Source organism: Chiloscyllium plagiosum, unplaced genomic scaffold, assembly GCF_037043375.1.
Source record: "Chiloscyllium plagiosum isolate Xiang-an unplaced genomic scaffold, Cpla_swu_hap1 HiC_scaffold_8, whole genome shotgun sequence".
Taxonomy (NCBI): Eukaryota; Metazoa; Chordata; class Chondrichthyes; order Orectolobiformes; family Hemiscylliidae; genus Chiloscyllium; species Chiloscyllium plagiosum.
Window position 1 is genome coordinate 36695567 of NW_028270146.1, and position 14622 is coordinate 36710188.

Consider the following 14622-nt stretch of genomic DNA (forward strand, 5'->3'; position numbering starts at 1 on the left):
TACACCCAGAGTGTCTCGGAAGAAATTGATATTCCTGTTCAGGCAGCAATTATGTCAAGGCTGCAACATCCACTGTATCTGCGTTTGTCTCAGATTCCGAGATATCTTCAACGCCTGATGGTGAGGGAGAACCCATGGGTTCTGGAACAGTCGGAAGGGCAGTCGAGGAGTCATGTAGGTTTTGCTCTCACACTGTTTGCGAGTTTGTAGCTTTCATACAGTCCACATCCATGTTTAGGACTGTCACACCTACCCAAACTGGACCTGACCTTATATCAACCACACCTCTTGCCTGTGCAGGATCATTCCCAGGGTTCCTACACAATACCTCATCCTCTGAATTAAACTTCTCTCTCATTTGGCAGAGTCTTATGTTTGACATTACCTTTCCTGATGCTGTTTCATTCTAACTACCAACTGGTAATTGAATGAACCTAGTATTTGAGTCCACTGCTGAATTGACCTGAAGTTATGGGTGGCCCTGCCTTCTCCCCTTTAATTAACCTAGCAGGGCTTTGTGGTCCATTATTATTAAATCGTGAATCTTTCTCAATTAATTGCACTCCACCAAGTTTGGGTCTCAACGTTCTACAACAATCAATGGGAACTAAACTGGCTGCTTCTCGTAAGAGACCGAAACCGAAGTTGTACCCTTAATCTGTAAAGAGTTTTTGATATACGTTCTCAGTCCAGCTGAGATCTTGCACAAATTTAAGGGTTGGTGTCCAGAGTGAATTTTGTTAAAGAATGGTTCAGCAATTGCTGAAACCGCCATGCCTGTATCAACCTCCAATGGAATCGGGTGACCACTTAACCAGACATTTATGTTGATTGGCTTTGATTTGGATGGTCGCTACACAATTTAACTGTTGCAAACCAGATGTAGATCGATTTTCCAAGGTGTACAGTCTCCTGGACGCTGACCTATGAGTTCTTGTATTCAATTTATGTAAAGTGGGACTGTTTTGCTGTCTCAAGTCCATATACTGGTACGAACAAAAAAGGCTTGTTAGCCCAGATCCTGAAGAAAGTTTTCATCACTTGGCTGAGGCTTGGCTTTATTTTGGGGTTTTGCTGTGGGCTGACCGAGAGTCATAGAGTCATAGAGATGTACGGCATGGAAACAGACCCTTCGGTCCAACCCGTCCATGCTGACCAGATATCCCAACCCAATCTAGTCCCACCTGCCAGCACCCGGTCCATATTCCTCCATACCCTTCCTATTCATATACCCATCCAAATGCCTCTTACAAGTTGCAATTGTATCAGCCTCCACCACATCCTCTCATTCCATATACGTACCACTCTCTGTGTGAAAATGTTGCCCCTTAGGTCTCTTTTATATCTTTCCCCTCTCACCCTAAATCTATGCCCTCTAGTTCTGGACTCCCCAACTCCAGGGAAAAGACTTTGCCTATTTATCCTATCCATGCCCCTCATAATTTTGTAAACCTCTATAAGATCACCCCTCAGCCTCCGACGCTCCAGGGAAAACAGCCCCAGCCTGTTCAGCCTCTCCCTGTAGCTCAGATCCTCCAACCCTGGCAACATCCTTGTAAATCTTTTCTGAACCCTTTCAAGTTTCACAACATCTTTCCGATAGGAAGGAGACCAGAATTGCACGCAATATTCCAACAGTGGCCTAACCAATGTCCTGTACAGCTGCAACATGACCTCCCAACTCCTGTACTCAATACTCTGACCAATAAAGGAAAGCATATCAAACGCTTTCTTCACTATCCTATCTACCTGCGACTCCACTTTCAAGGAGCTATAAACCTGCACTCCAAGGTCTCTTTGTTCAGCAACACTCCCAGGACCTTACCAGTTTATAAGTCCTGCTAAGATTTGCTTTCCCAAAATACAGCACCTCGCATTTATCGGAATTAAACTCCATCTGCCACTTCTCAGCCCATTGGCCCATCTGGTCAAGATCCTGTTGTAATCTGAGGTAACCCTCTTCGCTGTTCACTACACCTCCAATTTTGGTGTCATCTGCAAACTTACTAACTGTACCTCTTATGCTCGCATCCAAATCATTTATGTAAATGACAAAAAGTAGAGGACCCAGCACCGATCCTTGTGGCACTCCACTGGTCACAGGCCTCCAGTCTGAAAAACAACCCTCCACCATGGCCCTCTGTCTTCTAGTCCCTCTGTTCAGTATATGTCCTGTCTCAGGCTATGCCTTTGCCTTCACATAAGTGGTATTCCCCAAGTTCAGTTGGACTGGCAAGGGTGCCCATTTCCATTTAAATACACTGCAACTCCACTTGCTGAATTTTCCAATGATAAAGCCATTTGTAGTACCTATTTGAAGTCCAGTTGGACCTCAGCTATTAGACACTTTTGAATGGTTACGTCACTAATCTCACAAATCATACTGTCTATCAGCATCTCATTAAGGGATAAACCAAAGTCACATCCCTCTGCCAGCCACCTTAACCAAATCAAAAATCCCAATATGGATTCCCTTGATTCTTGAATTGCTGAGTAAAGCTGATAATATCTCAGAAATAAAGGCTGCTCAGGCTTGTAATATTCCTTAACAAAATCTTGAACCATTTTCGTATCTGGTGTCTCCGGTAAAGTTAGGCTCCTAATAACCAAAAAGGCTACGGTTCCAGAAGCCGTCAGGAGAATTACTCATTGCTTTTCATCTGCCCCAATGTCATTTCCCTGGAAACAATAATATTCTTTCCACATACTGAGCTCAGTCTTCGATGACAGAATTGAATGAGTCAAGCTTCCCAAGTAACAACGTGATGCCAGAAACGTTTCCCCCACAGGGCGGCACGGTCATTCCTCTTTGGATTTAATACTACCCTTAATTTATTTTGTCAGCTATATGTGAGTCACTTTTTCTCATGTTTGCTGTACCAGAAAATGTACAAGTTGTTCTGCTATAACACATGCTCGTTAATGTGAATTCGTTGTAACACGATTGACAAAGTGGGGACACTGTCTCTAAAGCTGAACCTTTAATACATGTATTGGCTGTATTGTGATCACATCACCAACACTTTAAGTGCGGTATCTAAAGCACAATTTTTCTATAATGCAAGATTGCACAAGAACACAACCATCACCTCATAGAAGAACTACCTGTCTGTACAGCTGTTGCAATGTACACATTCATTTCTTAAATATTCGCCATTGCCTTCTAACCTTTCATGAACATATCACCCTCATTCTTTTACAGTTTCTGTTAGACTAGATTCTAGGAGATTAGATTAGATTCCCCTACAGTGTGGAAACAAGCCCTTCGGTGCAAAAAGTCCACACCGACCCTCCGAAGAGTGACATTATAGAGGTTTATTAAATCACGAGGGGCATGGATAGGATAAACAGACAAGGTCTTTTCCCTGGGGTGGGGGAGTCCAGAACTAGAGGGCATAGGTTTAGAGTGAGAGGGGAAAGATATAAAAGAGACCTAAGGGGCAACTTTTTCACGCAGAGGGTGGTACGTGTATGGAATGGCTGCCAGAGGAAGTGGTGGAGGCTGGTACAATTGCAACATTTAAAAGGCATCTGGATATGAGTAGGAAGGGTTTGGAGGGATGGGGCCAAGTGCTGGCAAGTGGGACTAGATTGGGTTGGGATATCTGGTTGGCATGGATGAGTTGGACCAAAGGGTCTGTTTCCATGCTGTACATCTCTGTGACTCTATGAGTAACTCACCCAGACACATTTCCCTCTGACTAATGCATCTAACACTATGGGCAATTTAGCATAGCCTATTCATCTGACCTGCACATCTTTGGATTGTGGGAGGAAACCAGAGCACCCGGAGGAAACCCACACAGACACGGGGACAATGTGCAAACTTACACAGTCGCCTGAGGCTGGCATCGAACCTGGGTACCTAGCATTGTGAGGCAGCAGAGCTAACCACTGAGCCAAGTGCTACCACTGAGCCAAGTGCTGCCCTTGAGCCACCGTGCCGCCCCTTATTTAGATTTAGCACCCTTGTATTGAATTAGACTACTTCACTTTCCATTCCAAAGAATAATGTTATTGTCACTCTTCTCTCAGGGACCATATAGATCAGGATTATTAATCAAACCTTCTCATTGTGTACTTGAAAATGCTTTCCACTCTTAGGGGCAGGGCAAGGAAGCAGGGCTCCAAATCTACCTCAACTGGAACAGGAACAGAATCTACATGTTGCTGTTATATTGAACCACATACAAGCCTTCCAGCCAAATGAGCTAACCAGCCTCCTTATCTGAAGTGTAAAAACTAAACATATGGCCTATCAAGTTAGGTTCAATCTGGGATCTGTCTTTTCATACATTACCATCAGTTGGGATCGTAACATATATGATTAGAGTCAGAAGGTTTCAGGGCCAAAACACATTTTCAATACTTCAGCACATTAGTGGCATGGTGGCTCTATTGTTAGCACTGCTACCTCACAGTGCTAGGGACTCTGGTTTGATTCCAGCCTCGGCGACTGTCTGTGTGGAGTTTGCACATTCTCCCAGTGTGTGTGGGGGTTTCCTCTGGGAGCTCCGGTTTCCTTCCACAATCCAAAGATGTGCAGCTTAGGTGAATTGACCATGCTAAAGTGTTTGGTGATGTGTAGGTTAGGTGCATTGATCAGGGGAAATGTCCAGTAATAGAGTAGGGGAATGGGTCTGGGTGAGTTACTCTTTGGAGGGTCGGTGTGGACTTGTTGGGCCAAATGGGATTCTATGATTGTGTAGTGAGAGTAGGATGGTGGATGAGTGGTGCCTGGTCAAGCTTTTAAGTGAAACAAATTATGGCATAAGAATATAAGGAATTACAGCACAGATAGGTCATTTAGACTCTCGACACCCTTGTGAATCCAAAATCTGGCCAACTCATTTCATAGATTTGCAGTGATCTAGTGTCCACTACTAACATGGGAAGAAAACTGCAAAAACAAAATGACCCTCTTCAAATTTCATGCATTCAACTTCATATTAATTGGGGTTTTTGAAACAGTGACCCTGACATCTAGATTCCTCACGCACAGAAGCATTGTGTCAGCATTTAGCCTGTCAAGCCGCTTCCAATGGAGAACACGGCCCATCTACGTCAATGGAGCTGAGGTTGAAAGATTCAACAGCACCAAGTTCCTAGGACTGACAATAACCAACAATCTGTCCTGGACCTCCCACATGGACGCCACGGTCAAGAAGGCACACCAATGCCTCTTTTTCCTCAGGCAGCTTAAGAAATTCAGCATATTCATCAGGACCCTCACCAACTTTTACAGATGCACAACAGAAAGCATTCTATCAGAGTACATAATGGCTTAGTCTGGCAACTGTTCTGCCTCGGACCATAAGAAACTACAGAAAGTTGTGTGCACAGCCCAGACCATCATGGAAGCCAACCTCCTATCCATGGACTCCATTTGCATGTCTCATTGCTACGGAAAAGCTGCCAACATCATCAAAGACCACTGCAATCCTTGTAATGCTTTCTCCCAACTTCTTCCAATAGGCGGAAGAGACAGAAGCTTGAACACACGCACCAACAGGTTAAAGAACAGCTTCTTCCCTGCTGTCATCAGACTGCTGAACAGACCTCTCTAATTTCAAATAATGTTGATCTTGCTTTGGGTACTTCTTCTTCAGTCGTAACCTTGTATGCCTCGGTATAAGCACCCCATGATCATTATGTTGTTGTTTACTATGATCTGCCTGTACTGCTTGCAAAACAAAATGTTTCACTGCACTTAGATACATGTGACAACAATAATAAAAATTCTTATATTTCAATATAATCACCACTCATTTGTCATTATACATGTATTACATATATAGTGGTGCAGTGTAGTGTCTGCATCTCTGAGCCAGATGGTTCAAGTCCCACCCACTCCAGAGGCATGTCTGACAAGGTTGATTAGAAAATATCAACAGGCAAGGGTTTGTCTGAAGTTCTAGTAACATTAGGTGGCATTGTTCCCAATTTGGAACTCTGGTGTCTATCCAAGAGACTAACACACCTTGAAGGAGGTCAATATTTCATTACAAGGCACAATTTTAAGGACAGTATTCCTTTGCATTCAAGAATTATCCCACGGAGCCCAGAACTATGTAAAATGTAAACACAAGTGGAAATATTCAGCAGCTCTGGCAACATCTGTGGTGAGAGAAAAACATAGTCAACTTTTGGAATCTCAGAAATTTTAAAAAAGTCATATTCAACTCAAAACATTATATTTTTCTTGACAGCCATACTGCTGGTCTCGACTCAGTTAGCTCACTTGGCTGGACAGTTTGTTTGCAATACAGAGTTATGCAGACAATGCCCAAGTTGGTTTCCCAACCTCACCCTCAGCTGGGGCATGGTGACCCTCTACTTAACCCATCAGCAGTCTTTTCCAAAGAGACAGCAGGACTATGGTGACTTCCCTGCTGTGTATTTTCATCACTTGTGTTTTTATTACAGATTTCCAGCAGTCACAGTATTTTGATTTTTTTGCAGGATTAGGGAGCACAAGATGTTGATATTTCGAGAATCAACTATGAGCCAGCTAGGCTCAATGTGCTTGTTGATGGTTGCTGCTGGGTCTTTCCAGAATCAGGGACCTTCCAAAGAAGTAATGGAGCAGAACGACCAACTAATAAAAAAAAACATTCTGGACATTACACAAATAAAACAGCTGACCAAAATGCCTGTGAAAATCTCATGTCCCTCTGTAACCTGCTTTACCAACTGAGATCAGCAAAATTCCTTCAGAACTTCAACAAATGTTTTGACAGCTAAAGGAAGTGGCTACAAGTCTGCTCTTTTAGGAAGGAAATTCCAGTCTATAACAGAGATAGAAAGGTTGAGGTGTCATGTGTATTACTAGCCGGAGTCCTTAAAGATAAAATCTCTTCAAGGCAAAGATATAAATTCAACATAAATCTGGATGGTGGCTGTGTGAATATAACTGTCGTCAATGGGGAGCTATTTGACATCCTTTGTCTGGTGTTAATTGACCAATAATACCCCCAAATAAGTCCAGTGGCTGGATTTTTTTAAGGATTAGGAAATCATTATTGTTGAAGAATTCTAGTTAAACATGGCAAAAATCGCAAAGGCTATCATGAGGAACACTTCTACTTGAGAATTTTCCAGCCAGCGTTGCTAGAAAAGATTTCTCTCAGAGATCAAACGATTCTCATGGCTTGGTCTCTATTTCCTGTATTAAAATAGAAGGAGTACTAGATAGTGTGCATTACTTTTCAGTACAGATCAAGGACTACCCTCTTCAAACCATTGTTTTAGACCATAGAGACTCTGTAATATGAAAGAGGCCATTTGGCCCATTATGCCTATGCCTGCTGTTTGTTGGAGCAATCCCTCTATTTTGTTCTCTGCACAATCCTGTGTCCTCCTTCGTTTCAAGCAGCTACTAATTTTTCCCTTTAAAATAATGCAACAGTCTCATCACTCCTTATTTGGGATGGTACAACATTCCATACTCCAAAGGTATGCTGCAAAATTTCTTCTAACACTTTTCCTCATTCTCTATAACACTTTTAAGTTGATGACTCCTCATCACTAACCCTTCCCCAAGTACTGTACCGCCAAATCAGGTACCTCTTCCAAAGGTATTTAACCTCTAATTTTCCTGTTCCAGTGCAAGTATTCTCAGTATCCTAACTGAACTTTGCCATCCCTGGGGTAGTCCTCGTGTGATCTCTTTGGAGAAAGTGAGGACTGCAGATGCTGGCGATCAGAGTCGAGAGTGTAGTGCTGGAAAAGCACAGCAGGTCAGGCAACATCCGAGGTGCAGGTGAATTGACCCTTCAGGCATAAGCCCATCAGGATTCCTGATGAAGGGCTTATGCTCAAAGCGTCGATTTTCCTGCTCCTCGGATGCTGCCTGACCTGCTGTGCTTTTCCAGCACTACACTCACGTGTGATTCATATGCGTTTTCTAAGTTGAGATACTCAACAAAGCATACAGTATGTTAACTGTAACCAAAATAATGTACAATTACCTCTTTGCTAGCTCTAGATGTAACTATTCAATATGCTCTTCACTAGTCTCCCATCACTCTCCACAAATTCAAGGTTCTGGTGCCCATTGACTTAAGCTGCAACAACTCCAGTTAACCTTTTTCATTGTGCTGGGTAACCTATAATGGCTCCTGGTTGAGCATAGCTTGGTTTTAACAGTTATTTCTATGTTTATAAGTCCCTCCACGGTCTCAACTCTTCCTCTGTAATCTCCTTCAACCTCATGACCTTCCAGAGATTTATACGCTGCTATCATTCTGCCCCCTGGAATATTGCTGATTTTTATTGGGTGTGCATCAGCTGCTGGGTCAAACGCTTGGATTTCTCTCCCATACATCTGTGTCTCAAGCGGATGTTCTTCCTTTAAGCATTTCTTAAAACTAACCTCTCTGTCTAAACTTTTCATCATACCGACCTACTATCCTCTTATAGGGTTCAGTGTCGTACACTGATTCACATTGTTTCTGTGATGTGCCTTGGCATTTTTAATTATGGTAAACATGCTACAAAAATATATGTTGACAGTGATTCCTCTTATATTGAACATATCAATATGTTGTGGATGTTATCAATAAAAACAGTAGGCTTTGATGAAAGTTGTGCAGGAGCTTTGAAGTTTTTTTTAGAAAACACACACAGACAAACAAACACACACCACACCCCCGACGACCCCCTCCATCCCTCATTTTGACTCTAAATTCCCAAAAATATGATTTACTTATTCCACATGATACTTTTCCAGCCAAACGAACAATGAGGACTTTAAGATTTTATTGTATTAGCTCAACTAGTGGGATTTGACGTATTTCTTTAAAATTGATCTTGTAATTGCTTACAGAACTAACAAACTCAGGGCTACAATATTTCTAGATGGTACTGATTTACTGAATTATTTACTAAATTTAAAAAAACACTTCTTTAAAAATGACAAATTAAATGGCTTCCAACTCAAAGCTATAAAACTTGCTGCAAATATTCTGCACTAGCTGCCATTTTGTTTCAAAACAGGGCATATGGATTTCCACTGGCTTTTATTAATAGCACAAAATGAAAACCAAATGGCGAGGAATAGTTTGTTAATTGGCTCGATCAGCAAATATAGTAGTGGTCTCAAACATCAGCATTGTTTTAGCAACAGGTTGGGTCTTACCTTCAGAAGTCATCTCTTTCATATCTATCAGGATATAAAGCTTACCCTCTGGCTCCAAATCGACCTAACAAAAGAGCATGAGGAGAGATTAAAATATAAACTAATACAAGTAATATGTCATACACTCATATGTAAAGAAACATAATGAAGCCTAACCAAGATGAATTCTCATACCAAAGCCTTAAATTGATGCATCCATAGAAGTTTTATGACACAGAAGATTGCCATTCTGAGCAACCTAAATCTAAACCCAGTGTCTATTTTCTCTATACTAGCACATTTCTCTTGATGTTAATGTTTACTTTTGTTTCTCTATATTATTAGAATTACAAAGGTTTATAAATGGCTAAGTACTAGAATTGTACCTTTTGACTTATACAAATACTACATTTTTGATGTTAAAAATCACACAACACCAGGTTATAGTCCAACAGGTTTAATTGGAAGCACACTAGCTTTCGGAGCGACGCTCCTTCATCAGGTGATTGTGGAGGGCTCGATAGTAACACAGAATTTATAGCAAAAATTTGCAGTGTGATGTAACTGAAATTATACATTGAAGAATTGATTGTCTGTTAAGCCTTTCATCTGTTAGAATACAGTGATAGTTTCACTTATTTTTGATCCGTTACATTAAATTTAGGGTAGATTAAGATGTCATGTGATCCATGCTGGATTCTGCCTGAATGCAATGGTTTATTGTTTAGAAGATTTAAGCAAGGATCATATTAGTTTATTGAATGAGTGGCACAAGGTGCTGTACTTTGCTTGGGGACTGTAGTCATTGGAAGGTAGTCAGCCAGGTGGCTGTCTCAGAATACGAGTCAGCTAACTCAGAATACAAGATTCACAGCCCCAATCAGGGAATCCTGGCTGATAGATATAAACATAAGTGTCAGAGGTTCTACTCACTCTAGAAACCAGCTCTGAGCTAGCTGGGTCAGTGTCATATATTGAGTATATGTAAATAAACGGTGACTTGATAATAGGATACCGGCCTTCATGGAGTTATTTCAGGGACAATGACAGCAGTGTCTCAGTCCACAACTGATTAAGCCGTCCAATGTTCTAGAAGGATGTCATAGTTATTATTTTGTAAAACATTAGACAGTAAACTTTACTTAAGAAGAAAGGAAGTTGGGATCAAGGATAACTACTCGACATTTCTAATTTCTAATGTTTATATCCCGAAATGTCGATTCTCCTGCTCCTTGGATGCTGCCTGACCTGCTGCGCTTTTCCAGCAACACATTTTTCAGCTCTGATCTCCAGCATCTGCAGTCCTCACTTTCTCCCATTTCTAATTAAATGCAAAACTAATATTCTTCCAGTTTCCTAGGAGATGAATGTAGGAAATTTGTCAGACATTCAAATCCTTTTATTATCTACATTGTTTTTAAAAGTTTCTATGCTTTATGTTTTCCTCTTGAAAGCTGAAGAACCCAGTTAGGGATTCCTGGTTCCTCACAGAGAAACTATTAAACAACAGCAAAGGAATTTCAGTTGAAAGGTTATGCTTGTCTTTTGGTTTCCTCCCTTGTTTCTCTGTTCCCCAGAAAATAGAGGCATTTATTTAATAAGAATAATGCGTATAATCAATGGCCATGAGTACTGCTCAGGGGAATCACATAATTAGTGGTTCAGGTAATGCCAGAAAGCATAGCTTTATGGCTGGAACAGGTTACATTGTAATTAGAATCTAAGCATTAGGAAATTGTCAACGGCTTGTCATTTTAACTTGTTTTAATTAACTATTTCATTTTTGAAAGGACTGAAGGTTCTTTGATTATAAGAGAATCAGATGGACTGCTCGGGTAGCTGTGAGTCTAGATGCTACTCAGCTGAATAGCTAAGGCAGATAGAAGGTGACTAATTGTGTGCGTGAGGGGGAGAGGGGGTGAGAAAGAGGAAGGGAGGGTATGAGTGTGAGAAGAAGAGAGGGAGGGAGTGTGAGTGAGAGAGAGGGAGGGAGGGAGTGTGAGAGAGAGAGGGAGGGAGCAAATGTGAGTATGAGAGAGAGAGAGAGAGAGACAAAGAAAGAAAAAGAAAGGAGGAAATGAAAAACAATAATTTTAGAATAACATACTGAAACTAAGGACTGACATGTAGCACAGTGAGATAGGTGGAGTCTGACACTGTCAAGGTTGACTCAGCAATCAGATGTACAGTGACATCATTGTGTTGCCTATTTAGGATTAATGACACACAGTTCAACTTTTCACAGAATAAACACACATCCCTGGAGAATTTGATTCAGCTGCAATGAAGCCATTGCAGCAGGTTGTTTAGTGTCATAATAACCAGCTGAATAAAATAAATGCCCCATTTACACTAACTTGCCATGATGAGTTCAAGGGAGTCCCAGTTCATCCAGATGGAACTCTAATGTCATTTGTATTTGTTTCAGGTAAACAGACTGACAGGTTTTGTAAAATATTATACTTAAAGTGACTAATCCGACAAATCACTGCTCAGGGTCCCCACTATCCAAACATTGGGATCCAATGGGACCACAGAGTCCTCTTGGGTTCTTGTGCTGTTGTTTGTAATACATCCTTGCAAAGACTTTGATCGTAAGGCGAATAGGATGCAAGTCAGCCATTCAGCCCATTGACTCTGCTCTAGCATTAAATGGCTGATTCGATAATACTAGACTCTACATTAATTTTTCCTCCCCATAGTCCTTAATACCCTTCTACTTAAAAATGTAAATCCACCTTGGATATATTCCAAGATTCAAAGCTCAACACCCCTCTGCAGTGAAGACATCACAGATTCACCACCCTCAGGGAAGAAGTTCCTCCTCACCTCTGTTTTAAGTGAGTGAACCCTTACTTAGTGATTATGCCTTCTGGTCCTCAACTGTCCCACAAGGGGAAATAACCTCCCTACATTGACCATTGAATCTTACAAGTTCCAATAAAATTGTCTCGTTCTTCTAAATTCCAGTCAGTACACACCCAATCTACTCAGCCTCTCGTAATATCACATTCCTTTCATGCCCAAGATCAGCCTAAAGAACCTTTAAGACTGCCGCCAATACCTGAACATCTTTCCTTAGAAAAGGGGACCAAAACTGTTCACAGTATTTCAGATGTGGTCTACATTGCCTTAGCAAGGCTTCTCTGCATTTATACTCAATTCCCATTGAATCGAAAGTCAACATTCTAATAGCCTTCTCTGATCGGGTTATCTGATCAAGGAGGAAGTGCAGGATGAGGAGGAAGCAGTACAGCTTTGGAAGAAGTGCAATGTGGTTTGATTTGATAATAGTTTAGAATCTTCTAAGTTCATACATCCTATTTTTGAGAAGGTTAAGGGATGACTTGATTAAAGTTTTAAGATTTTAAGCTGCAAAGATTGAGCTGATAGAAAAAAAGAACATCAGCAGTTAGAGTACTAGAAGGGTTATAGTTTAAGAAATAGGGATGGACCCTTTCAAAAGTGAAATGAAGAAGTACTTCCACCCAAAAAGCCTTCGGTTTGGCAGTGGGTCTATGACAAGGTGGAAAGTTTGAGGCAAGCCTGCCTTCTTTTGCCAGAGTAACCCCACAGCCATTTAACAGTCATTAGGTCATTAACTGGCTCATTGTGAGGTCAACACCCCATCTGACACAATCAAATGCCTGGCTGCCCTCCTGTCTAAATAGGGCCAGTAGGAGTAGTGGCCATTGCAAGGACTGCAGGAAATCTGCTAAGAGGTAATACATTGCCAGATCAGGAAGGAAATCTCGGATCAGGTTGGCAGGCCTCAGTACAACAGAATGGGTGACCAGGAGCTGCAGGTTAGAGGAGAAGGGAACACAAAGGATGGCAGAGAATTACTTCTAATAGGCACAGGGTGTCCACACAGGAGGGATCCCCTCCTCAGCTTGCAAAAAGCCACCATAATGATCCCACAACTGGATAGAATGCCACATAACCAGCCTCAATTGGCCCAAGGCGGGAAGCCTCCTGATGCCCAGTTGATGGTTGAATTCCAGGTGAGACAAGTAAACAATATGTACTTTGCCACTGTTGCTGTCATTGTATCTGATTTCACTGTATCCAACAATGGTAATTGTGGGTGGAGAAATAGAGTGAAAGAGAGCGAGAGAGAGAAAGAGAGAGAGAGAGAGAGAGAGAGAGAGTGTGTACTAAGGGAGTGGGGAGAAAATGTACATAAATTTCCACCAAGGGAAGAATTCTACAAGTTTGCAATACTTCACAAAAAGCTAGTGACTCTGGGTCAGTTGCTAATTTTATATCTGAGATTGACAGATTACGGTAAACCAAAGACATTTTAGGATATGGGACAACGGTGAACATGTGGAGTAAACTTGCAGATCAACCATGATCATATTAAATGGTTGAATAAGCTAAATAACATTTTACTGTTCCTATGTTTCTTAAGAACTAAAATAAATGAAGCCAACTTGTTCAAAGGATTTTACCAAGTAATGTTCAGTTAAATACAGGAACTGTTTTCTGCATCCCTCATTCCGGTACTTTTATTGAACAATGAGATAATGATATTCCGGCTAATAATATAGGAATATTTTTACATGACAATCATTATACATTAAATCCGTGTTCTCTCTGATATTGGCTCAGGTCCAGCAATGATACAGCTGAGTTATACACGTGTACATTTTGGTATTTTTAATGGTCAGTTAATTCACAGTTAATAAAAGAATGAAGTAATTTTGCAATATTTTTCTTAGTAATTTCTCAGATTTGCTGGATGCACTGCAGCTTGTGTTTTGGTTATAATCTAACAGGTAATTTGATAGAATCAAATACAAAACGGCACTGCAACTTATTCCTATTTTAGTTTCAATCTTATGATTTTCACCAGTTTTCTGTGGAAGAAATAAAACTTAAATGTTAGCTCATTAGGGTTATGTAGAAGGATGGCATCTTCAAATGAGGATTAAAACAAAAATCCACACACTTCCAAATTGAAGTCTGACTTCTAGACAACTTCATGAGAAATCATCAGCAGTGAACTGGCCAATTCAAAACCAGCTTGCAGCAGGTATTGTTCTCAAAATTGAATCAGTGAAATACTTAAATATTTTCATTAAAGCCATGATTGCAATGAGAACCAGGGAAAGAAACAATTGAAAAATGTTAGTCCATTAGTCAAAAGCCTGGAGTTACATGTGATAACTGAAAAAAAATGCTACTGATGACTATCTTTTAAACGATTAGAAGAAACGGCTGACCATTAGATGAAGTTTGAGCACATTTTGTGTGCTTTAACCAAGTGTTAGTCTCAAGTGAATTGTTGTCTACCCGTTGCATACAATCCTATCGAATGTGGTTTTTGTTTCATTTCTGCTCAACATCCTTTATTTGTGGTGTGGTTTTTATTTACTGCTCTCGGCATACTTTATTTTTGAGATCAGAAGTTGAAACAAATAAAGCTGAAATTTTGGAAACTGTAGCTCCACTCCTGTAGAATGTCATTATTCAGCAAGCAATATTGAAATTCATTCGAC

General features: G+C 40.9%; 1 protein-coding gene across 2 annotated transcripts in view; it reads right to left on the bottom strand.

Annotated features, from left to right (window-relative positions):
• prkcha (protein kinase C, eta, a) overlaps positions 1-14622 on the bottom strand; it is a 219447-nt gene that overhangs the window by 133952 nt on the left and 70873 nt on the right. The window contains exon 2 of one of the 2 annotated variants that reach the window (XM_043697243.2): positions 9185-9203. In XM_043697243.2, coding sequence (XP_043553178.1) covers positions 9185-9203 — 19 coding nt within the window. Of the gene's footprint in view, positions 1-9139; positions 9204-14622 lie in introns of both variants that reach the window. The other variant, XM_043697241.2, reaches the window with a different exon arrangement.